The sequence below is a fragment of the Cheilinus undulatus genome, linkage group 19 (genome assembly GCF_018320785.1).
Source record: "Cheilinus undulatus linkage group 19, ASM1832078v1, whole genome shotgun sequence".
NCBI classification, from domain to species: Eukaryota; Metazoa; Chordata; class Actinopteri; order Labriformes; family Labridae; genus Cheilinus; species Cheilinus undulatus.
The window spans coordinates 1,751,729-1,778,439 of record NC_054883.1 but is presented as its reverse complement, the minus strand read 5'-3'; the positions used below and the strand labels follow the sequence as shown (position 1 = coordinate 1,778,439).

The following is a 26,711-nucleotide window of genomic DNA, read 5'->3' as shown; positions in this document are numbered from 1 at the left end:
GCGTCACCAGTCCAATTCAGAAGTTTGGTTTGGGTGGACTTCATGTAAATGTGGCCCTATTGTTCACGCCCATCTCCCAGCCTGCCTGAAGGTAGGAGAAGTCCTGAAGCTTTGAGCCTGTTTTTCTCAGAACAGACAGGAACTAGAAGTTAACATTCATATGAGCATATCTTTGTAAAATATGATCCGATTAAGGTGTATGATACACCATTTGAAAGCTTGGAATCTACGCTTTCATAATGTGTAAAAAACTCAAAAATGACCTCGGACGACTTGCAGGACTTTTTACCAGCTTTGGTCACATATTACCAGGGAAAAAAAATTGAAATCATTGACATGGCGTGTTTTTGTTGATTTTTCGATTAATTACCCAGCTCTTGTTCTCAGTCAAACATTAACAAGCAATAATGAATAGAGATGCAGTGCTCAGCTCTGCTCTCCTCTGTTGCTTCATTTTTGTTCAGAACAAAGGCAATGATGGTCAACAAAATCTGCACTCCATTCGGTGTCTTTACTTAGCAGAAACAGATGTTTCTGTTTCTTGGATACACTTCAAATAAAGGAGAAATGCTGTAACTCTACAGTGCCACTACGGGTTTGTGCAATGAGCCACTCACAAAGCATTCTGGGACTGCTTGCAGCGTTAGCCAGGAAGGACATTTTTTAACTTATTTTCTCCCTACTTGTGTAAAATTCATCCATTAAATAAAAACATGATTTCTATTCAGTTTATATACACTAAATTGCCAAAAGTATTCACTCCCCTATCCAAATAATGGAAATCAGATGTTACAATCACTTCCATGGCCACAGGTGTATAAAATCAAGCACCTAGGCATGCAGACTGTTTCTACAAACATTTGTGAAAGAATGGCTTGCTCTCAGGAGCTCAGTGAATTCCAGCGTGGTACTGTGATAGGATGCCACCTGTGTAACAAATCCAGTCATGAAATTTCCTCACTCCTAAATATTCCACAGTCAACTGCCAGTATATTATAACAAAGTGGAAGCAATTGGGAACGACAGCAACTCAGCCAACAAAGTGGTAGGCTGAGTAAAATGACGGAGCGGGGTAAGCGGATGCTGAGGCGCATAGTGCGCAGAGGTCACCAACTTTCTGCAGAGTCGATCGTTACAGACCTCCAAACTTCATGTGGCCTTCAGATTAGCTCAAGAACAGTGCTTAGACAGCTTCATGGAATGGGTTTCCATGGCCAACCAAGCCATACATCACCAAGTGCAATGCAAAGCGTCGGATGCAGTGGGGTAAAGCACGCCGCCACTGGACTCTAGAGCAGTGGAGACACATTCTCTGGAGTGACGAATCGCTCTTCTCCATCTGGCAATCTGATGGATGAGTCTGGGTTTGGCGGTTGCCAGGAGAACGGTACTTGTCTGACTGCACTGTGCCAAGTGTAAAGTTTGGTGGAGGAGTGATTATGGTGTGGGGTTGTTTTTCAGGAGCTGGGCTTCGCCCCTTACTTCCACTAAAAGTAACTCTGAATGCTTCAGCATACCAAGAGATTTTGGACAATTCCATGCTCCCAACTTTGTGGGAACAGTTTGGGGATGGCCCCTTCCTGTTCCAACATGACTGTGCACCAGTGCACAAAGCAAGGTCCATAAAGACATGGATGAGAGAGTTTGGTGTGGATGAACTTGACTGGCCTGCACAGAGCCCTAACCTCAACCCGATAGAACACCTTTGGGATGAATTAGAGCGGAGACTGAGAGCCAGGCCTTCTCATCCAACATCAGTGTGTGACTTCATAAATGTGCTTCTGGAAGAATGGTCAAAAATTCCCATAAACACACTCCTAAACCTTGTGGAAAGCCTTCCCAGAAGAGTTGAAGCTGTTATAACTGCAAAGGGTGGACCGACGTCAAATCAAACCCTATGGATTAAGAGAGGGATGTCACATACAGTGCTTCACAAATGTATTAGACCACCTGTCATATTTGTCTCAGAGCCCATCCAGCATACTGAAGTGCTTTAATGCGGACTCTTTCATTTTCAGTGAGCTCTCCACGTTTTACCATTTTGAACAGGAATGAGGAATTTCAAACTGAATTCACCCAATTTTGAGCTGGCTCACTGGGCTTCTCTGAGAAGTCAGAAATTAATCAAGCATAACATTCAACCACTAAAACTCACTTTTCTAGATAAATAAATATATAAGTAATTAAATATAATTTGCCCTATTAATCAAGAAATATTTATGTGCTTTACTATTTTTCAGTTTTTTTTGTAATCAGCAAATTTGAAAATTCATGGATAACAATAATGATTATATTTTAGCATAAAAAATATTTTGGTTAAAGAGCTTCTACATGTTAGTGTATTAACCACTGCAGAAACATACAAAATGATTTTGGTAATTACCAATGCTGTTAATTTAGGTCAGCTGTGGCATAAACCTTACTTTGGTTAGGGTTAGGGTGGTCTAATAAATTTGTTATACACTGTAAGTTCATATGTGAGTCAAGGAAAGTATATAGTGTATATAGTGTATCTTATGGAGTAGAGTTTGGTGAAAAGACTCCTTAATTCAAAATAACAAGTTAGGGACAGAGGTGAGTAGCACTGGGAAGCACATCTCTACTCGGCTCTGAAATGTCTAGAGGGACCAGAACAGGATCAGATGGTGGGGGTATGGAGCTAGGTTTTAAAAGGGGAGCACACATCTACTGACCCCTGTAGCAAGGTCCATGCTCACAGGTGCTGACAATCCAGTTCCAATCAGGCACCTGGTTGTCGGCACCTTGGGATACCAGAAGCTCAAAACAAGAGTTGATAGCAACAGCAGAATCAGCTGTTTGGCATTAGCAGAGAAAATTTTGAAAACTTGGCAAATCATGAGTGCAACCCACATACTCAGCTCTGCTGCTCATCCCACAAATGCACGTTCCTTAAAGATGTGGTACCATTTATTTATTTTATTATTAATAAACAGGCTTTCCAACGGTATAAGATTTATTGCCAAGAAGCACTGTTACAACAAAGAAATAACCTACCTAACACATATGTTCTTTACTTTTTGTGCTAAGTTCAAAGCCCTTGCAACGAATTCTTAGTTGGTTAGGAAGCAGACAGAAATTAATAGAAATGCCTCTATATGACAAAGCATAGGTCAAGATGACTACTGACAAGACTGACTACTTCTACACAGCAAATTTTTATGTCCGACTCTGCTGCAACAGGGTAGACACAGAACAATTTAAAGTACACTGAAAGAAACAGACATTTGTTTTACCTATTTTGAGCTAATTTCAAGAATAGGAGGTGCATCTGATGACTACATAACATCACATGTTTTTATTCAAACAAAACACCAAAGAAGAAAAAAAAACCTAGCAAAAAGAATTTGAAAAAATCAAAATAAAATTAAAGTTCCTCAAAGGAGCTTTAAAGCATATGAGAGTTTATTAACTGTCATGTCTCCGTTTAAGGCTAACACTGCTCACAGTCTGAAGCACATCCAGCATTAACAATTCACAAATCACATTTCCAGAAATACCTTTTCTTTCTGAAACACTATTAAGTTCAGGAAAAAATAGCTTTGAGCTTATTTAAGTAAAGAAAAAAAAAACAAAAAACGACTTATTTCAGAAATGTAAACAAATGTGCTGAAGAAAGCATTTTTTGTTGTAGATGAGTAGTTCAGTGGTTTTCAAAGTGTGGAAGAGTGAGCCCCCCCCCCCAGAAGAAATTATTCTTTCGGTGGACCCCCACCCACAAAAAGGATTCAAACTGAAAAAAAAAATTAAACAACATTTCAAACATTTATGTCTAATCTTTAAACATTTTTAACATTAATATATTTTGGATATTTTGGTTTGCAAATGTCCTTGGACATCTGCCATTCCCTCTTATTCAGTTATAATGCAATTAAATATCCCTTTTCACATTTTTTTGCTCATTGCGACGTCTTTTTGCCACTTTTTCCCAATTTTTGCCAGTTTTATCCCACTTTTTTGCTGTATTTTTCTTCCCATTTTTTGCCACTTTTTGCCCATTAAAACTACCCTTTGCCATTACATACCACTTGTTTCCTCTTTTTTGACCATTTTTGCCACTCTTGACTGCTTTTTGCCCATTTAAGTCACTTTCCACTCACTTTTTTTTATCACTTCTCCCCCATTTCTGCTACTTTCTGACCATTTTTCCACTTTTTCTCCCAATATTCGCCCCTTTTCACCCATTTTTTGCTGCTTTTTGAACCATTTTGCCATCTTTAACCCAATTTTATTGCTTTTACAAGCTGTTTTTGCCACTTTTCACCTCTTAGATTGCGGATCTTGCAAAGGTATTTTTCAAAAATTTGGCTCTTTGGTTGAGTAACACTACTCTATAGCATGTGGCACCCCCCAGGGGAGGCCCGCCTCACACTTTGAAAACGACTGGAGTAGCTGATAAAAAAGCAGTGTCTCCAAATGAGGGAAATGTATCACTTACTCTTTTATTGTGCCATAGATAATCTGCGGCATCACAAAAACAAAGAGAAGCTTGTTGATGTAAGTCTGCTGTTGAAAATCACTGAAAAAGGGGTTTTATGGATTGTTAACTGCCTAAGTAGGGTAATGATTTTTTACAATGCCGAAACCTCTTTGAAACTATATCCATGCCACTGCTTTTTTCTGTATTTGTGCCTATTATGATGCTTTAAAAATATTATCAGAGAAAAGACCACCTTGTAGGAATAAATTTGTTCTAAGATACATGCAGTCCTTATTTTCTGTCACCTTACCTGGCTGCTGAATAGGGCCTGGACTGCAGCTTCGGCAAATGCTCTGAAAAGCAAAGCACAACTGTCAATCACTCTGCTGTACCGCCGAGATTTTGTTACCCAGACATCCATGACAGAGACGAGACTACATAAGTGAAAGTCATCTCGGTCCATTGAGGCGATCCACCTACCAATCCATCCACAGCAACCCCCCACCCAGGTAGCAGTCTTGTTTCTAGGACATACTTCTATATTTATGAAATTACTAACTCAGGGTTATGGAATCCCAAGTGTCCAGATGTGGAGCCAGTAGGAAACAGATTGCTTATGCAGACCTTATTTCAATGCCAGCCATGAAGGTGCCCTCTTTTGGGTAATATGTGGCGTGAATTACCTCTGCGAGGATGTGTCACAGAAATCAGCAAAACTTATTAAGAGTTAGGATAACTTTTCACCCCCTAGCAACAACTTTTGCAATTTTGCTCCTCCAAAACAACCACCAACTTTTTGCAAAGGCTAAAAAAGTGATTGAGAGTGGTGTGATGTACTCCCCTACATTTAATTTGTATCTCTGCAATAGATGGACCCAGTAAAGTAAAGCTGCACCATGTGTAGCAGCCAAGGCCTTACAATAACACATTTTTCTGCTAAATTGCTCAGGCCGACAAACAGCTGGACTAAATCTGCTCTCTGCTTTCTTTCTGGATTTCTACAACATCTAAACAGCTCAGGGTGTTAGCATGACAGCCCGGCACTTTGACAAGTGTTTCATCTCTTAGAGTCGGGGTGTTTGGGATTTTTCCTTCGGTTTCCATGAAACACTTTCAGGTTTTAAACAAAAACAGTACGCTTTTATTAAACTGCATCCACCTTCCAAATGACACTAATAGACCAAAAGGGGCATTTATCTAGAAAGTAAAAACTGCTGGCTTATGGCATATGGACACACAAAAAACACTCAAGATAAATGCTTTAAAAACATCTAGGGAAATGTATAGGCCTTATGATCTAAGATGAAAGGATATTTATGCACTTGTTGGAGACTTCTTGAAAGTCAGGATAAAAAGTATCTTCTTTGTGATATGAAAAATAAGTTTGTTTTGGGCTGTTTGCACACATCTTTTAGGACTGCACATCCTTCAAAAGAGCTGGCTAGATAAGAAAGAACATTTTCTCCAACAATTTTTAGCCTCATACAAATAACTGTAATTCTACTGCTATTCACTTAACACCAAACCATGATATTAAGAAAGATCTCAGTTACATACAAATAATAGGGATGCTTAATGTTGCATTTTGGCTGATATCCAATATGCCAATAACTTGTCGCACCCAATACTGACTTAAACAAAGCTTTTTTTAATGGTAAAGAACTCTCTTGTGCTATGATTAACAAGTAGGGATGCACCGAAATTAAATTTCTTGGCCAAAACCAAAACCCGAAATTTGGAAACCAAGGCCAAAAACCGAAACACTTATAGCCAATTATTAGTGCCATTGCATTTAAGGCTATGACTGTGTACTGACCTCACTAAAATCATTTGCAATTGCAAAAATTAACATTAATGCTTCAAAGAATAAATCAATTCCAAAATAATATAAATATTTATTATGCACTTCATTCCAACAATACACAATATATAAAAAATAGATAAATAAATAAAATGTTTAACTTGACCGCAATCATGTATACATAAAATCAGTGGTTCTCAACCTTTTTTCAGCCATGTACCCCCTGTGAAGTATTTTTTCAGCCAAGTACCCCCAAAACAGCACAAAGCTTTTTGGCCAAAAAGAAAGACATTAAACATCATATCTGACATAGAATGAATGAAAAGTCAGTCCCTCCTCTTACAAACTTGGCTAGCACAGTGAGTGACACCGTGAAACAAAACGGCACTGACGTCCTGGCCGTGCATAAAAGTGCCGCGTTACGCACGGAGTGAAGGACAGAGAGGGACAAACCTCTTTTTATATTCCTCTTCAATAAATATCACTGTTTATCAGAGGACAGAGAAAACACACCGCAGATGTTTGCAGCATGAATGTGATTTTAGAATGTATGTAATGTACTTGCAAAAACGTGTCGCTCCTGACGTGCAAAGAAAGGCGCCATTTTTCTTAAATAGTTGGCATGTATTTTCATGTATTCGAGTGCCAGTTTCCTTTCCTCAATCTTTTGTTGATATTTAATCCACATTTAAAGCCAAACTGTTACCAAATAAAGAGCCATTTTTAAGCCAAACTACTAGCTCTACTGAGCTGAGCCAAATGCCCTGTATCTCTTAAAAGAGATGGCTTTCCTGTCACAACAAGCTGAGGAAACATGGGTAAGTTCAGTGTGCTAGATGGACTTTTAGCACACTGGACTTTTGAATATCAGATCCCTTAGCAATAAAACCTTTTTATGTCATGATTTTATCTCCCAGAACAACTTTGACTTCTTTATTTTAACTGAAACTTGGCACACTCCTGGAGACTGCAGCAATCACAGAAGCAACCCCCCAAGATTTTACTCACCTACATCAGCCCTGGCTATCTGGTCAGGGTGGGGGGTTGCTGTCATTCACAAGAAAATTTTTAAATGCACTCCTATCACACACAGTAGTTTTATATCATTTGAACACCTTGGGCTCTATTTTCATAGACCAGGCGCAGGCGCGGCACACCTGCCCTGTGCCGCGCCTGCGCCGCGCCAACGGGGTGTGTCCAGGGCATTGTGCAATTTTCGTGCACGGCGCAGTCCGGCGCAGCGCGGCGCACTCACGCTTCCGTCCCTCCCACCGGCTAAGTGGCAAAGACGGAGGAGAGAAGGCGGAAGTGGGTTTAACACAGCCGAGTGTAATCTTCACCAATCAAATGAACGCCTCTCCTTGCCTTTAAATGCGCTGTGGGCAAGGCGCAATGCCAATTTCACCTCGCCACCACCATGGACAAAGACAGCAGCAGCAGCTCCAGGCGGCCAAACTTTGATGTGCTGGTCCAGGAGGTCCAAGCTCGCAGTACCAGAATATATGGTAATCCTAACAGACCTCCACAGGCTGATGATGCCAAAACTGCCTGGGAGGAAGTTACTAATATTGTCAATCAAGTTTGCCCAGATATTCTGAGAACTGCTGCCCAATGTAAAAAACGGCTCAATGATGTAAGGAGAAGGGCCAAAAAAAAAAGAGGCCACGATGCGCGTAATCTGATGTAATCTGTTCCTGTGTCATGAATAGGAGTACAAAATTAAGTGACAGTTTCATCAAACACAGCAGCAGGCTAATCCAGGCATCATGCCTGTGATCCACCTGCATTCCTGCTCTGTCATCGCCAAATAGAAGAACCTTTGGTGATATATTATCTCCCGGTATCTCCTCCTCATCCTCCTTGCAATAATGTACTCCATCTTTTTAGATCACGCTAAGAATAAAGATTAAAACAGAGAAATATGGGCAATCACAGGTAAATCCTTAAGACACCGACTGACTTACATTTATTTAGCGAGCGTCTCTCTCTTTTTTCTTTTCTTTTGAATTTCATGAGATAAGAGAAGCTGAATATATACTCCGTATCGGATGCCGTGGCTGTTTGTGGTTGGCTGAGAGATATGAACTCGCTAGTTTTTATCACTCCCAACTGCCATCAGGTTGAGTTTCAATTACGCGTGACAAACATCTTTGATCGGACATCAGATGTGACGGGATAATTTATATAGATACAAATGTATATGCTGGTTCAGACGGTTACATTAAATAGTGGTTGCTGTGATTGTTTATTGCATTGAAATGTGCCTGACACTCTGGAAACCTGCCTGTGAGGTTTTGGTGATGTGTGTGCACTGCGCGCCTGTCAGCCAAATTACCACTACACTGGGCACGCTTCGCCTGCGCCGAGAATAGACCAGGTTGGAGCTGGCGGACTTTCAGCGCACCTTCCACGCAGTGTTTTGGCACGAAATTGTCACTGCGCCAAGCTGAATCTGTCGACACCTCCCCCTGGTGCACCGCCACACCCATCTCGGCGCAGCCTGGTCTACCAAATTGCCAAATTAGCTGCGCACGGTGGTGCGCCGGACGAAATTACCACTGCGCGGGGTGTGCCACGCTCCGCCACCCTGCGCTGCGCCATGAAAATAGAGCCCCTTGCTTTCATAATCAGACTAAAAGAGCCTATTTTAATTTTAATCATCTACAGACCACCCAGACCAACAATGCTTTTATCCAGGGGGTTTCTGTGTTTTTATCATATTATATTACAAAACATGATTTAACATTCATGTCTGTTGTCCTTCTCAAACTCTGACTGCTGAATTTTTAGAAATTTTTGAATCTTTTAACCTGACCCAGGCCATCCAGGAACCCACACATTCAAAAGGTCACACACTTGACTTGGTTTTATACTGTGGCCTTAGCCCTAATGATTTTATGACAAAGGATAACTGTGTGTCAGACCACAAACTGATTTTATTTAACATGGTTTTATCCCAGACAGATTTTATTGAAACTGCTACTGTCTGTAGAAGGGTTTTTAATTCTATGTCTGCTAGCAAGTTTAACAAACTTTTTGATTCTGCATCTTTAACTGCCTTTAACCCAGATTTTCACACAGAAGAGCTTGTCTCTCTTTTTAATCAGGCTTGTAAATCTGTCCTGGACTCTGTTGCCCCTTTTAAAAACCAAAAGTCAAATAAGGCACCCGAGCCCTGGTTAACAGAGTCCCTAAATGAATTAAAGAGAGACTGTAGGAGAAAGGAGAGGAAATGGAGAAATTAGGTTTACAAGTTTTTAAAGACATCTGGAAAGAAGTGCTGAAGAACTACCAAAAGGCAGTTAAGGATGCATGGGCAGCTTTATATTCTAATTTAACTTTATCCAATCATTTTCGAGTTATATTTAAGGTTTTACAGTCCATTACCACCCCCTCCCCTTCCCATTTTAGTGATGCTTCTCACGATTTATGTGAGAAGTTTTTAGTTCATTTCATCAACAAAATACAAGTAGGGATGTTTTAAATTATTTTAGTAGTTTTGAACCTGTGTCCTTGTCTTTTTATATCTGAGATTTTATCCAAGATGAAAACAGCTATGTGCAGTCTTGATGTTATTCCCACTAAATTTCTCAAAGAGGTTTGTAGCACGGTTGGGCCCAGTATTTTATCTATCATTAATAGTTCTTTGGCAGAAGGTGTAGTTCCCTGTGTTTTTAAACACGCTGTGGTGCAACCTCTTTAAAAGAAACCTAACCTTGACCCCTCTGATTTTAATAATTTTAGACCTATTTCAAAACTTCCATTTTTATCTAAAGTTTTAGAGAAGGTGGTTTCTACACAGCTTTTATCTTTTATGTGACAGAACAACCTCTTTGAGAAATTCCAGTCTGGATTTAGATCAGGTCACAGCACTGAGACGGCCCTCCTTAAGGTGACCAATGATTTGTTTTTAGCAGCAGATAGAAGGGAAGGGAGCCATTTTAATTCTTTTAGATCTCAGTGCAGCATTTGACACCATCGATCACAGTATTTTAATAGAGCATCTTAGAGACTGGGTGGGCATCAGGGACACTGCACTTTGCTGGTTTTATTCTTGTCTTTTAGAGCGAACCTTTGCGGTCACCGTAGGTAACCACTCCTCCTCTACCTCTACCCTTACCTATGGTGTACTGCAAGGTTCAGTTTTAGGTCTGATTTTATTTTCTATTTATATGCTGCCCCTTGGTCAAATAATCCAGAATCATTAAGCCTCCTTTCACTGCTATGCAGACGACACACAGATATACCTTAGTCCTGAGAACCCGAGAAGCCTAACTGCTGTAAAAGACTGCCTGTTTGATATTAACTGTTGGATGGCCCAGAACTTTCTACAACAAAACAATTGCAAAACTGAAATACTTCTCTTCAATTTACAAAATTCCAGCCTTGGTTCATTAAATATCAAATCAACAGCCAAAAATCCAGGATGTTCAATTTGATTCTAACCTCACCTTTGCAGCTCATATCAATAAAATCACACAGTCATGCTTCTTTCACTTGCACAGTATCTCCAAATCAAAACCCATCCTCTCCCAGTCTGACATGGAAAAAGTCATCCACACCCTCATTTTCTCCTGTTTAGATTACTCTAACTCACTTCTCTCCGGTATTACCCTAAAATCTCTCTCCCGCCTCCAACTTGTCAAAATGCAGCAGCTAGGCTTCTAACAAGTTTTAACAGACATCACATCACCCCTATTTTAGCATCTTTACACTGGCTTCCAGTTAGTTTTAGAATTGATTTTAAGATTTTACTCATTACTTTTAAAGCACTAAAAGGTCTGGCACCAGTATATGTTACAGAACTGTTAACCCCTTATGAGCCAGCCTGCACCCTGAGATCCTCAAGTGGGGGCCTCCTGGTCGTTCAAAGTCGAGACTTGTAACTAAAGGTGACAGGGCCTTCTCCATCAGGGCCCCTCGACTTTGGAACGACCTCCTCGAGGAAATGAGGCATGCAGAAACAATCACTGCTTTTAAATCACTTCTTAAAACTCATTTCTATAGACTTGCTTTGTGATGTCTTCTTACTCATTCCTATTCCTTCAATCATTGATTTACCTTTTATCTCCACTTTTATTATTACATTACTGCTACTTTTGCTGTTTTACTGTTATTATTATTGTTACTATTAATTCTTTACTACTTTTCTTGGCTTATTTTAATACCTTTTACTCTTCTTATTCTTGTTTTAATATCTCTTGCTCCTCTTACTATTTTGATTTTCTATATTAATGATCTTGAGTTTTTAATTTAGGCAGTTCTTACTGGTTTTAGCTTTTACCCTCTTGATGCTTGTATCATTATAGTGTTTTCCCTCCTCAGACTTATTCTTTTAACACTTTTTCTTCCTTTACAATTTTACTTCTCTTAATGTTTTAGTTCTTAGTGCTTCTCTTTTACTTGCCTTTTAAAACTTCAGTCCCATTGGTCTCAGGTTGTGTGGTTGGGTTTCTGTGTTGGCCGGGTACTCGTGGGTTCTTATGATGTCTTTGTTTTAATGACGTCTCAGGTTGTCTCAGCTCAGGTGATGTCATGTGAAACACATCAAAGCTCTAATGACTTCCATGGACTTCCATTTTTATTTCTAATAATGTCTCAATAATATTGTTGTTTGGGCTGAGCATATAGTTTGGGTTTTGTTCTTGTTTAGGTTCTCTCCCCTTGAGTGTTCTCTTGTTGTTGTTGTTTTGTTGTCTTTGTCTTGCCGCTTTGCTTTTCTGCATGTCAAAACACTTTGTAAAACCATGTTTTTAAAAGTGCTATATAAATAAAGTTATTATTATTATTATTAGATCATGACAAAACTGTTCTGAACCAAACTGGACCACTTTATGGAAACTGACCATTCACAAGCATTGAGTGACACCACTCTCCAGGCTTTGGATGGGGACTTTTTAATTCCTTGCTACTTTTCTGTGAGTATAAAAAATGTTATTTTTTCCAGAATATTTAAATTCTCTCAGTACACAAAAGAAGGTCAAGACTTAAGAATGACTTTATTTTTTGCACTTTTGAATTCTTAAACCACTCAAACACGGACTTTTTGGAAGCGTTTCTCTATGTAGAAATAACTTGTTGTCCCCCAAGGGGTGTTATCCCCTGCTGAGATGTTGTCTGCAAAGAAGCTATACTGATATGGATACTAATACATAAATGCTGCTCAGACCTAAAACATCAGTCTTTAATTCTCACTTTAAAGTTAAAGGATGAACAAAGAAAGAAACTTTAGTCCTTAAAACATACTTTAGGTCGTTTTCACACCTGCTCTTGCATTGCGGCGTTATGAGCAGCCAGCAAGGTGGTGAGCTGTCCAGCATGTCGTCCTTTACATGAGACAAATAAATCAGCATGGACTACGACGTGTTGCCATGGCTACAAAGACACGAAGCGAGGTACCGACATGTATTTGAGTGTATTAAATCACATTACATCATTACACTTTATGCCACTTCCTGCCTTTGGTTCATAAGTTGGTCCGCTTTGCTTTCACACCTCCAACGAACCACACCAGGGTTTGTTTGGACGCGGACCGAGTCCCGCTGTTTTCAAGCGGACCAGAATTCACTTGTTTGGTCCGCACCAGAGTTTGTTTGAGCTTTCACACCACTCCAAATGAACCGGACTATCCGGGGAAACGGACCAGAGTTCGTTTAAAGCGGACCAAACAGCTCTGGTGTGAATGCGCCAAGTTCAGGGAGGAAATAGTTGAGAAAATACTTAAAGGATGTTTATTCCAATGGCTAAATAATTCTGAAGAAATGTGTTTGAAACAGCCTACTACTGGAGAGTTTAGATCTCGTATCTTTTTTCTTTCTGACCACTAAACATGGTTTTCAAGAACCATAAAAGTTGTGATGAGATGACTATATTCTATAATACTTCGGATTAGTACTGCATGCCGTGACTATTTTTTAAGATCCTTTTTTTTTGAGCTACTATGTCAGTGTTGGAGAGTCAGAAACTGTGTGTGTGTGTGTGTGTGTGTGTGTGTGGGGGGGGGACCAGAAATGAAACATCAGGCTGCTCTGCACAAGTGGTGCACAGACATAACCACAAGGCCATCAGCACCACATAGAAACAATTAAATCATTTAGTATTTTCTTAAATAGTCATTTTGTCTATAATTTATTGGAGAATAATGAAAAAAGTAAATTTTAAATTTGTATTAACTATGAGATGTAACCTAATTCTTTAAATACTCACCAACAAAGATAATGAGACTACTGTAACAGAGTGGAAGAGTAGCAATTCCTGACATTTGTAAGGCTAGTCTGAGAAAACGCCTGGTACCTGATTTATCTGTTGACAAAGAGGCTGCTTTATAACGCTCAGTCCATCAGCTTATAAATAAATAAACTTAAAAAAAGCTGTTACTTTCAATTGGTTTAAAGAAGAGGAGAGATTGCCAAAGCTGGTTAAATTAATGAGACAAAAATACAATTCATCCTGCTGCTTTCAAACATACTATTTATACTGTGTTGAATATTAAAGCTTATATTGCAGTTTAAACTTCATTTTCATGTGTATTTTAATCCACTGGATCATTAATTCACATGTTCCAAATAGAGACATCAATCATGCAATCAACACAGCCCTGTTTTGACATTAAAAACACAGCTGTATCTTGGGTAAACATTTGACACAGAGCAGCTGAAATTAACTTTTATGTGGACATTTTAGTCTAAAAAAAAAGAAATTAAAATCCTCAGATATGGAGGCTCAAATGTATTAATGACCGGAGGGCAGACAAATTTACAAGACGAGCCAAGATTACACGTCAGCCTCACTTTGACAAAATCAGTATTCGTGTGCTGTAGCTGCAACTCACAGAAACACATTCGTACGTAAGTATTCAGAAATAATTAGAAACAAACTGCAGTGAATGAAAAAATTACTAATGCCGCTTAAAAAGGGTGGCGAGTAACCCAAGAGGGGCAAAATCTTCTGAAGCAAATCATCCAAAACAACAGATCCAGGAAGGCTTTCTATCAGTAAAACGTACACTGCAGAGGGTATCAGAGGGTGTATCAAGTACGTCAACACAATCCTCTGCTGCTGCACCAAGCTCAAGCTGCTGCCTCTCTGTCTCAAAGTGGCAGCACATGTCCGAAACAGAGGACAATCAATCCATCATCTCACATCACTGCGTCATGATGATACTACTGCTGGATACAAAGGATATATCACTTTTAAACATCTCAGTGCAAGGGTTTTCTTCCCCCTTTATCACTGCAGTGAGTGGCTTGTGGTTGCAGTGTAAAATATGTATTGCAAAAAGAAGGTCTCTGTTCCAAAAAATGCAGTCTCCCTGATATGTTTTTCAGAAAATGAGCCTTTTCAGGGGTATCATAGATCATGCTGCACAACAATATCATCTCTTTCATCTCAGAAGTCTCTCTGTGCTGCAATTTATATGCATAGGTATCGTTTTAGTGGAACAAAATGAGATAGCAATGTGGTTGAATGTAAAAGTTTTACTTTCAAAGATACATGTGGAGTTTCTTTGATGCAGATTGTACAAAAAGAGAAGGTTGTGAGCATTAGAGCATTGACAAAAGTTCCCACTGGGAAGATTTTTCTCTTTTTTTAAATCTACAAAAAGCTGACAGCAGATTCTTTAAAACTCATGGCTCTCTGCAACCATTTAAAAAGGTTTCCACAGCATTTTATTACATCTTCAACAGCTTAGATGGAATTAGATGCGATATGCAGTGCTCTCTGTGATCTCATCTCATGTTATATTTCCAACTATTCAGAAGTGTGAGCACAGGGACACATCTATTTCACTTTGCTGTTTTTTTCTTTATTTTCTCTGAAACACTGCAATAGTGCTTAGAAAAAAAGATTAAAAGTGCACCTTGGTACAGTTTCATCTGAGCCCTGCGGTAAAGTAAATTGAAAAAGATGCTCATGGACAGCATTCAGCTCCCGGGGGCTGTGACCCTTAAGTTTTCATCTGAAACAATGGGCCATATAACAAGAGAGCTGACTCTAGGAAGAAGGTATCTTCCACAATTTATGCCCAGCATTAACTTCTGTGCCCAGTATGCACTTGGTCAAAGACACCTGGGCTTACACACATCCTTACCTATTCTTTATATTTAGTGTATGACAGCATAAACTCTGATCAGCAAACACCTCCCCCTTCCTGCAGTCGAGTTAATGAACCAAAAAAGGTGCAAAAAAATGCAGTGCCTTACTTTCTACACTCTGAGTCAGAGTTGACCATTAACCTACACTCCCAACTGACCCTGCATGCTCGTGTTCTTTCAAAGCTTAGTAGCCCACCACTGAACGCCTTCCTCTTGTCCCTGAAATAACAGCTGTTGCCCTGCAGGGCCTCCAGTGGCACATTATTCACGAGGGCACGATCGCCTCAAATTCCCAATTTCTGCATCAGTTCACCACAAAAAAGGTGCTGCGGTTGGCAAGTGGACCAAAAATAACTAAGGCTTGGGTAGGCAGAGAGCTGTGACACAGCTGTTTTAGAGGACAACTCAACTTGCATGTTAAGCTGTAGCCAACTAATTTCACTGTCTGTTAAGTTTCAGTCAAAGCTTATTAGATCCATACAGAACAGCAAGCCAATCATCTTAATGAACAGAGAGGAAAATGTTAGTTTTCTGCAGACAGTTGGCTCAAAGGGTCAAGGGAGGGATGGCAGAGATGGCCAACAGCAGCAAAAACTATCAATATTACTAAGCAGAGCAAAATAATGAATTAACAGAGCAAGTTTCTCCTGACTTCCAGCAATAATACTGGCTTTATATTCCCTCTAAAATTGTGACAAAAACAATTTTTAAAAAAAAATTAAAAATGGGGAAAATTTACTTAAATCTGAGACTGGGAAATGAGTGTTGATCCTTTGTGAAGCCCTCTGATGTTCACTGTCTGTATATTCAGTATAATTAAATGCTCAGATGGGAGACTAGGCTCCTAATGCATCCTCTACTAAGGCTATAGTGACCCCTACTGGAGAAAAAAAATTCCTGCCTGCACAACAACAACAAAAGACACACTTTTTTAAAATTAACTTAAAAAATGTGAAGTCACATATTCCTCAGATAACTGAACAGGTGCAGTCTAAATTTGAATCTCGTATCAATCACTAAGATTTACCTTTTGCCTCTGACAACATTAAAAACCTGCAATTAATTGTGAATAAATCACAGTACTGACTATGTTCAAAACCCTGAAAACACATGTTAAAAAATGCAGCTAGACTAGCTTTTCTTATTATTAGATGGAGACAAGGTAGTGTATAAAAATATGAATCAGCACTGTAAACTGTAGATGACAAAAATGACAAATAAATACTGTGATTCTTTGGCTCATAGACTTTCTGAGTGAGTAGGTGAAATAATAACAGAGGGCACACTGACCTATGAGAAGGCTGAGAGGAGGTGAGCATGATGGGAAGGCAGTGAGGAGCTCCAGAAAGCTGAGGCTTGGGTCCCTCACATACAAGTTGTAGTCTGCAGCGCCTTGTTTACTGCAGAGCTCCTGTAGTCGCCTCCTCTGCACGCTGGTCGCTGTATGTTCAACTAGTGCACGGAGAAAAGCCTGACGGGACACAAAAATCAGTTGTTATAGTTGTTGAGTGACTTGAAGCTGTTGTGAATATCAGTCAGGAAAAAAAATGAATAAAAATGTTTATCATTTTGAGGAGAACAGACTTCCATACTTTTAACTCTGTTGTAAGGTTTTCATAATAACTGATGATTCATTTCTTTTTGTGCATGTTTTATCTACAGTCTCTGTTATTCAAATGGCTGACTGCATCCAAAGTACTTAAGTTTTTAAAACATCAGATTTCCAGTCGTATTTATAAATATTTTTTTTTCATAAAGCACATTCACTGTGCTGTACAGAGAATAAAACTAAAATTATAAAACTAAAACACTTGACGATAAAAACCTTTAAAAATCTAAAATAACTAACCTGACATGCATGAAAAAAAACCTTCAATAGGCTATACGGTGTCTGGGAAAGGGTAGAGCCTTTGGAAAAAAAACTCGGAGGGTGATTGGATGAACGTTCTGTCACATCTTTACAGAACAATCAGAGCAACAAAACGTCATAGACACTTCTGAGGATTAAACTCCATAGACAACTGCAAAACATGAGCCATGGCGACTGCAGACATGTCAATACATGACTTTTGTCGTTTTTGAAAAGAAAGCAACTCACTGCTGTTCTTGGTTCTTCTTTTAGCGAAGAAATCTCGTCAAGCTCTGATAAAAATGGCACTTTAGCAGCATCCACACTGATGTCTTCCGTCATAATTGGTACTGCCCCTTGTCGCCGATTGGTCCTGTCACTTTCTAACTGAACCCCAACATTTCAGACTGGAGCTTTGCAAGATGAATTCACCAGTGAGAAACATGGAAAAGGGCGTATCCAATCAGCAAAGTGATGTGATTAACTTGATTCTTTATTACTATTATTTTTTTTAAGGTTTATTTTGGGCATTTTTGTGCCTTTATTTAACACAGTAGGACAGTGGATAGAGTCAGAAACAGGGATGAGAGCGGGGGAGAGACATGCGGTAAAGGGCCTCAGGCCGGATTCGAACCCGGGCGCGCGCCTTAACCACTCGGCCACCTGTGCCCCAACTTGATTAATTTTTTTGATCGAGTAACAGCACTAATTTTTAACACAAAAGTTCTGCAAGAAAAAGAAAAGAAAGAGCCACATCTATATTGTACAATACCTTGGCAATATTTTGGTACTGATTGGTGCAATTCAGACAGTGCACAGAGCAGATGGGTTATAAGATTCAAAGTCTGTCATCAGGTGGATGCATATTACAAAGCATCAAACTGATATACTTGTTCTTTCTCAATTATTGTCACTTTAGGAGAAAGAGGCATTAGCTAAAGGTGGCTGTAAGCATATACTGACAGGTGACTAGTTTAGATGCAGATATAGTGTTGTTTTTATAAAACAAAAAAAGAGCAAAGAACCATACTGAAAGCTTTTCTTGGATATAAAGATGTTTTGTTCTTCTTCCAAGAGCTGAATTCACAAACCGGCTGTATCGATAGTGAAGTATCAAGTATTGACACTGCTGCTGCTTGCTGAGCTCACATTACAGTGCATTCAGAACGCATTCAGATGCCCTTCAATTTTTACATTTTGTTATTTTTCAGCCTGATGCTACAGTTCAAAAAATATGTTTTTATACTCATTAATTTACACTCAGTTCTCTATCATAACGTGAAAACAGGATTTCTAAGACAAAAAGATCACATAGGCCTAAGTATTTGGACCCTTTGCAAAAAATGAAAGCTTCGTTTCATTCCAAACAAGAGGCGTGGTTTATGTCGATCGTCATTCGGATCTGCATCCATGGAAACACTTGATCTGAGGCCTGTACTACAAAGCTGGATTAACATGCCCGGGATATCTCTCCACTAGCTGGACTGTCTTATCATCATTATGATTTGCCATTCGCAATCCATTCAGCTGTACAACGAAGCTGGTTATCAACATGGTAACTGCACCCAGGATTTTCCAATCTGGATCAGTGTGCGCTCACATAAAAGGTGGTATTTGCAGCGTCTGACCAATCCCAAACATGTAGAAACCCTGCAGAGCAGTGTATTTCTCAATGAAGGAACAGTCAATCATTCTGAAAAAGTATGAGGACTTAAAAGCAATCATCCAGGCCAGAAGCAACATTGTCACCGCAGCAAAAGCCAGGAAGGAATGCTGGCAGAAAATTGTTACTGTTAATTTAAATTCATCAGATTATACAATATTAATTCAACGTACAATATATACGGACAGCACTCTGATCACTCAGTTTCACTTTATTTCGGCACAGATATTTGGGGCAGAGTTTCCTCAGCCAATTATGTGTTCTAATATTAATTCCTCACCGTGACAGCATGAGTAGTTGTGTGTTCCATTAATACATGTTTCTGCAGTTATGCCATGTGTGACAGTTATTATTAACCCAGTTATTTCAGATGCAAACCTAGTGGCACAAAAAAGGATTTGGGAACAAGTTAAGATCAAATGTAAAAACATACATCAAAGCGGCAAGTGACGAGGCTTTACTTCTCCATACTGTCTCTGTTGTATGGATGAAATCACCGGAATTTAATCTATCATCTACCCCTATCATCTATCTAAATATTCTTTCTCTCCTAAGTGCTCTTCTCACAATCTGTGCTCCAACATCTACAGGATCTTCTAAGAATGGGCAGGCCATTTTCCAAGAGAACTGATTGGTCAGGAGACGCTGCTTTTATACTCACTGATCTCGTATCTAGAACATAACCTGTTCTGGAGCAGGTTAGACATTCAGCATCAGTTACCGCGGTTATTTATCCCGGTAAAAAGTGAGCCAGTGACATCATACAGAAAATCCAGGGTTAATCCTGAAGTTATCTCAATGAGAGAAAATCCATGTTCGTCATACACAGGCCTCTGATCACCCCGCCCTGTTTGGGGTGTTTTGGTCTTACTGTGCATGTATGCCTCATTTGATATGACATCTTTCTGCTTCCTAATTTCCAGAACGGGCAGTGCAAAACATGGCGAGAGCAAAACACAACTGGTCTGTTGCCGACACAACTTTTTTACTCAAAACTTTAAAAGAGCTCAGAATTGTTGAATGGCTGGATGGCAAAAAGGCCAGAAACAGTGAACTATTCAAACAAGTACATGAAAAATTCACCGAAGCTGGAACTGACCGAACCATAGACCAAATCAAAAACTGTTGGAAAAGTCTGAAGGGAACCTATTATAAAGCCAAAACTCAAAACAGCAGTAGTTCTGATCCTGCAACTTCCCCGTTTTACGCCTTAATGGATGACCTGATGGGGGGTCGACCTCTGTCAAGCACGTCTCAATATGGCATGGAAGTTGGTTTTGAGGAGGCCAGCATCAACTCGCCCGAGGGTCTCAGCCTTGGTGTTACCCCAGCGGAGAGCAGCATTACTGGTAAGCTAAATAACGTTAACCACTCAAACGTGAAGAAAATAAGCTACCAACCTGCAAACGACAAGAAAAACATGCTCATACATGTCTGACCCTATATCTATCCCTATATTCATGTGTTATATTAACGTAGATTATGCATGAATTGTTGCTGGTTGTTTTGTTTTTTTTCTCGCCAATCAAACTGTAGTTTAATGTCCAAACGACAGTTGAATAATTATATGTGTAACCGTCCCGTAAGTCAACTTTAAACAACTGAAAATGCATGTGCCTGATTATTGTAGTTTTAAGTAGAGATCGGTACTGTTTTAGAGGTGGATCACCAAAATCATATTTTTGTTTTGTTGTGATCACTTAGATGATGAGTCCAGCACTGACGGGACAGACAGCATCACCCAACAGATGCGGACGGAGACAGAGGACAGCTGTCCACAACAGGGCTTGACATTTACACCCGCCAACTAGCCAAACGCGGGTGGATTTCGGCCATGGCGGGTAGCAGTGTGACTCTAACTAGCCATGATGGCAGGTGGAATTTATCAGTGTCACAACTGTGACTGTCTTCACTCTGACCGTGCTTGTCTGTTAGCCGTTATGAGTTAGGCTTGTTACAGAGTGGCCGTTCAGCACATAGAGGCTCAAATTCCCCTCCAAAATAACTGAAAAGTGGCTAGTCTCTTCATCCATTCATGCGTTTTTACGCAGCGCCAAGGGCTTTGATGCTGAATGACACACACAAATGCGACACACACACATTTACTGACACACACACATGTTAATGTGCTGGTAGCGTAGACTGAAGGTTTCTATCTGTTTAGGGAAAATGTTTCAGAATGTTGGAGGATAAGCTCCTGAACTTCCTATTTCTGCTTTAAAGTGCCTCTCTGTCCATAGAGGATCAGCGCGTCCGTGCCGTTTGTGTATGTGCTCCCATTGTGTGTCTCTGTCGCTGGTGCGAGCCAGGGCAGGCAGTGTGTCTGAATATTGTTCAATTTATACTCCGTTTATATTCTTTCTTTGTTGAGGGCAATCAAAACGTTAAAACCTCTGCAAACGCGTGCATAATCGAAACGTTATTAAAACCTTTGATACGTTTGTATTATGATTTGCCATATAATAATTAACGGATATAAAAGATGAGAGAAACTCTGAAACTTTGAATCAGTTCACTAAGGCAGTGAGAAACAGAGGCAGAAGGATAAAAGTCTGTAACTGATCACTTAGGAGTCAAAGAGAATTCAACTAAACAGTGATTTTTTTGCTTCTAATATTAAATATCAGACATTACAGTTATCGAAATGTGAGCTTCATGCACGAAATATAAGTCATCTATTATTTAAACAGATATTTTGATTAATTTTAGACACGCATATGAAGACATTTCCACCATACAGTTTAAAGGAGAATAGAGCAGAGGACAGTAGAAGTTTGACACTTCAGATTCTCTGGTGGAGATTTGGAGAGTAAAAATTAGAGATGTTCTTGTAATCTGCTGTAGTTTTTTCTACTAAACAGCCAATTAACAGTATTATATTAATAGCATAAACTTAATATCCATTGAAGAAAAAAAAATTAAGAGTCTTGACTCTTAGACGACTGTCTCTAACAGTGAAGTATGACACATATATCTGCAGTGTGCTGGGAGAAGTGCTTTATTAAGAGGAGAGCTGATATTGATAATATTGATGAGGGAAGGTAAAGCATGGATATCATATCATACACTTTGTACCAAATTTGGCATATAGCTCATAGTTTCCAAACACCAAAATTGTGGCTAGTGGAAATACCAAGTGGCTAGGAAGTTTGTAAAACCACTAGCCAATGTGGCTTGTCAGCAAAAAAGTTAATGTAAAGGTCTGGTCCACAAACATCTAAAGAGCCACAGACGACCAAAAAGAGTACGCTTAACTTGAAATAGGGCCTTGATATATAAAAATGATTTTTATTTACCTTTGGTATGGACTGTTTTTTTAAGATGGGAAGGAAAAACTAAAAGAAAACTCTTCAGATTAACAAACGGTAATAAATTATTGCTTATGGGCTTATACCATGAGGGGTCCAAAGAAGCAACCATTTTAAATGAAGGTTGTTCTTAGTCAGTAATGAAGTTGTCGAAATAGGATTAAATTTGGCCCAATTTAACCTTAAGAGTTAGTTTATACTAGTGTTATTGTATACAGTGCCTAACAAATTTATTAGACCACCTGTCATAAAAACGAGAGAACATAAATATTTTAGAAATCTTTCAAAAACTTGTTTAAAACTAAAAATTAGGGCTGTCAAAGTTAACGTGTTAATATTGCGTTAACCCAAATTACTTTTAACGCCGCTAAATTTTTTGTCACACGATTAACGCATCCCGTAGTTTGCCAGACCAGGAGGTGGCACCGTCGTGATGCGGTACAAGTGAGCAGAAATGGATAAAGGACAGAGACTTCTGAATGACAGGTTCAGCTTTCAGATCATGTCGGATAAGACTGAAGTTATTTTCTCCTACTGTCGACATGAACGGAGTTACAAGAAGTTCATAGAGTCTTATATAGCCCGCACCACTCGCTAGCCGAGCAACCGCTAATGCAGAGAGCCGCCCCCCTCGCCATGCTGGATTTGTTTACAATGGAGACAGACAACTCGGCAGGGATGGACTTGCTATCTGGCATACCGCACATTTCCCGGTGTGCCGACGCACTTTTGGGCCAGTATGATTTATTCATTTTTTTAGGCTATTATATCTGCCATGAACCGGCACCACAGCTGTGCTACTGACTGTTGACTGGTCTGATCATGTCTCCTAAAGGTCCGCTCTCATCCCCACGCAGCTCCTGCTTGAAAGTGAAAGTATTCAGAAAAAAACGAAACTTACTAAAACGATCGACTGGAACTGTAAATAAACGCCAAATTTAAATAACAGTCAATCAAGATGCTGCAAAACTGTCAAAGACTCTGCAGTCCCTATAGGAGATTGCCTGATGCATGGTGAATGTACAGCTGCATCATGAGGAGGAGGAGGAGACAGCAGAGGCTGGTGTGTGACAGGAGCGCAGAGGTTAGTAAATGAGCTCTTTAGAGTATCATAATATAAGCTGAAAGCATTATCAGACTGTGGGTCTCCTTTATTTAGGAAGAAAAAGATGGTTTTAGATTAAATCTGTAGCTCCTCTATGATCTGAAGAATGAAGAGATGGTTAAGTCCTTTTAGTACTCCTTAAAAGTTCTCCACTGAGACTTCTTTTACTTTGTGTGTTCATGAGTTTTGAAAAGAGGCTTCACATGTGTTTATTGACATCATTCCAGTAAATCTACTGGACTGGTGTCATTTCTTACTGTCAGCATTTATGTTACATTTGGACTACATTTTTTAGTTTGAAAGTAAAAATATGATAAAAAATAGCAGACATTTTTAAGTAATTACTTGCTTTTCTCTTGAGCAGGGCAGATGTGTCCACCTTACTCACATCAGAACAGTGAAACACCATTAGATGTGTCTGTGCCTTACTGCTGAGCTCTCAGCAGAGACTTGACTTCTTTATGTCCATGTGTGATGATGAGATCTGATGTTCTGTGTTCAGCTGCTGAGAACAGAGGAGTAACTTCTAGAAGTCTAAAGTTTGACTCTACATTGTGGTATTATTCAGTAATGATACATTAAGGTCAGTATCTCCATCTGTTGTGGCTTGTTGGGCTTGAGTTTACCATGTTACGCTCTCAGCATATTTTTGCAGTGTTCAGTATCTTTGAGCTCAGACTAGAGAATTTTCAGGACTTTATCTGTTGTTGTTTTGGGTTGTTGACATGAACAAACATTTGCATAAAGAAAGCATTTTTGTCCGCTTTTGTTGATAAGGGTATTTAAATCTTGAGAAATAGTACTGTAAGGTACATTTAGAATAGACAAAAAAAAAGTGCATTAATTTGTGATTAATCGATAGTTAACTATGGAATTTGTGAGATTAATCGTGATTAAAAATTTCAATCTATTGACAGCCCTACTAAAAATGTTATTGTTATTAATTTGGCAAATAACAAACTGAAACAACTAAATAGTCCTTTTTCACACATAATAACCAAAAAACTTAATATTTTGTCTGGCTTCCTTTGGCCTTGATAACAGTTTGCATTCTTGCTGGCATCGTTTTTATGTACTTTTCCACAGTCTCTTTTGTTATTGAGTTCTAAATAGTTTCTAGCTGTTCCCACAGACTTGCTTTAGGGAAGGGCTGAAACTTTTGTGCCATCAATCTTTGAATCTTCTAAATCCCAAATTTGTTCAATAGGACTCAAATCTGGTCTTTGACTTGGCCAGTCCATCAGTTCCAGTACTCCAGATTCCTTTTTCTTGGTCAAATAGTCTCTGCACAGCTTTGAAGTATGCTTGGGGTCATTGTCCTGTTGGTATATGAACCCACGACCAATCAGATTCAGTCCAGAAGAGATTCCATGATGCACTAAGATGTTGTGGTAGACGTTCTTGTTCATGATACAGTTGATTTTAATTCATTTGCCTACACCATATCCACAAATGGAACCCCATACCATACTGGAATCTCCACCGCGTTTCACTGCGGGTGCAATGCATCCGGCATCAAAACGTTCTCCAGCTTTTCTGCGGACATAAACACGTCGATGCTGACCCAAGAGTTCAAACTTGGACTGGTCCGTCCAGAGTACCTTCTTATAGTCATCAACAGTCCAGTGTTTGTGCTCCCTGGCAAATCTGAGGGATTTCTGGATGTTTGCAGGCCTCAATAATGGCTTCTTAGCAGCTATTCTTCCTTTTAAACCTTGTTCCATTAGTCATCTGCTTATGGTCATTCTGGAGACTTTCTCAGACTTTGATCTAGAAGCATTCATCTCTGCCTGAAGGTCAGCAGTGGTCTTCCTTCTGTGTCTAGTACTTAAAATCTTGAGGTGTCGGACATTTGTTTCGGATAACTTTGGTTTCCTACCTCTTCCTTGGCGCATTTTGTAAGTACCAGTCTGGGCAATTGACTCCAAAGCATACTTGACCACACGGTGAGAAACTGTTCCCTATTTGTCTCAGAGACCATCCAGCATCATGAAGTGCTTTAATGCGGACTCTTTCATTTTCGGTGAGCTCTCGATGTTTTTACCATTTTGAACAGGAATGAGAAATTTCAAACTGAAATTACCTTTTTATACCCAAATTTGAGCCGGCTCACTGGGCTTCTCTGCGAAGTCAGAAATTAATCAAGCATAACATTCAACAAATAAAACTCATTTTTCTGTTCAGCAATACAAGTAAATAACTATAATTTGACATATTAATCAAGAAATAATTATGTGCTTTACTATTTTTTCAGTTTTGTTGTAAATCAGTAAATTTGAAAATTCATGGATAATAATAATAATTATATTTTAGCATTAAAAATATCATTTTGGTTAAAGAGATTCTACATATTGGTGTATTAACCACAGTGGAAACAAAAAAAATGATTTTGGTTATTACCAATGCTGTTAATTTAGGGCGGCTGTGGCATAAACCTTACTTTGGGTGGTGGTCTAATAAATTTGTTAAGCACTGTATGTTTCGCTCAAACCGCGCTTGTTTCTCAGCTTTAGTGCTCATGATTTAGATAAAATTGTTAAAATAAGGCAGGTGTGTTCATATAACGCTCATATTTTCCCCACAATAACTGCAAAGATGCTCATCTCTTTGTCCTTCGTGTGTACTTATGCAGCAGCAACAGCTCTAACGCTGCGTAAAAGTGACACACAAACGAGACACTCACCATGCACAAACCTACGCACCCCCAACGCACACGGGCCTGTTAGTAGCAAGACTTCTAGCTCCTATCTAAGGGCAAACCTTTTTAGAATACTGGATGATAAGTACGGACCTCAACTTCCTCATCCTGCTTTAAAGCTCCTCTCTGCATGGAGGATCAGCATGTCAGTGCTGTTTGTGTGTATTGTGCGCTCCAGCTGTGAGTGTGTCTCTGTCGGTAACACAAGCAATGAGTGTATGCTATGTTATAATATTGTAATATTAAAATCCTCTTATATGTTGATGGAGGGAAAATGATTCAACCCATGCATGTATGTGTTTTAAATGTTACTGAAACCTTTGGCATGCATATATTTGCTTGAAATATTATAGATTTCCTTTTAATTTATAATAACGTATATGAAGACAATAGGAACAATAAAACTTTAAATGAGGTTTACTAAACTGTTAGATTAAAAATGCAGATGGATAAGAGTCTTTAAATGAAAACTGAGAGTGCTGAACTTATACTAATGTGAACTCAATGCAGCAAATCTAAATCACCTATTATTTTACCATAAAATTTAAAGCTTTATTTTACACGTGTAAAGACACTTGAACCATAAATGATGACAGAAGTTTAAAGGAGAATAAAGTCCAGAGGTTTGACACTCAACATGCTGAAGATTTATCAGATTTAGAATTAGAGATATTTATGAAACCTTAAAGGTTTATTTAACAGTTAATAATCAGTGTTTTATTTTTAGTTTAAACTTAATGTCCATAGAGAAAAC

The 26,711-nt window shown here is 39.2% G+C and overlaps 1 protein-coding gene across 2 annotated transcripts in view; it reads right to left on the bottom strand.

Moving 5' to 3' along the window:
- Window positions 1-26,711, bottom strand: part of mtrr (5-methyltetrahydrofolate-homocysteine methyltransferase reductase) — a 92,169-nt gene that overhangs the window by 61,755 nt on the left and 3,703 nt on the right. For both annotated transcript variants that reach the window (XM_041814185.1, XM_041814184.1), the window contains exons 9-10: window positions 16,625-16,805; window positions 4,749-4,791 (exon numbers count right to left, since the gene is read on the bottom strand). In XM_041814185.1, the coding sequence (XP_041670119.1) occupies window positions 4,749-4,791; window positions 16,625-16,805 (224 nt within the window). The remainder of the gene's footprint in view (window positions 1-4,748; window positions 4,792-16,624; window positions 16,806-26,711) is intronic.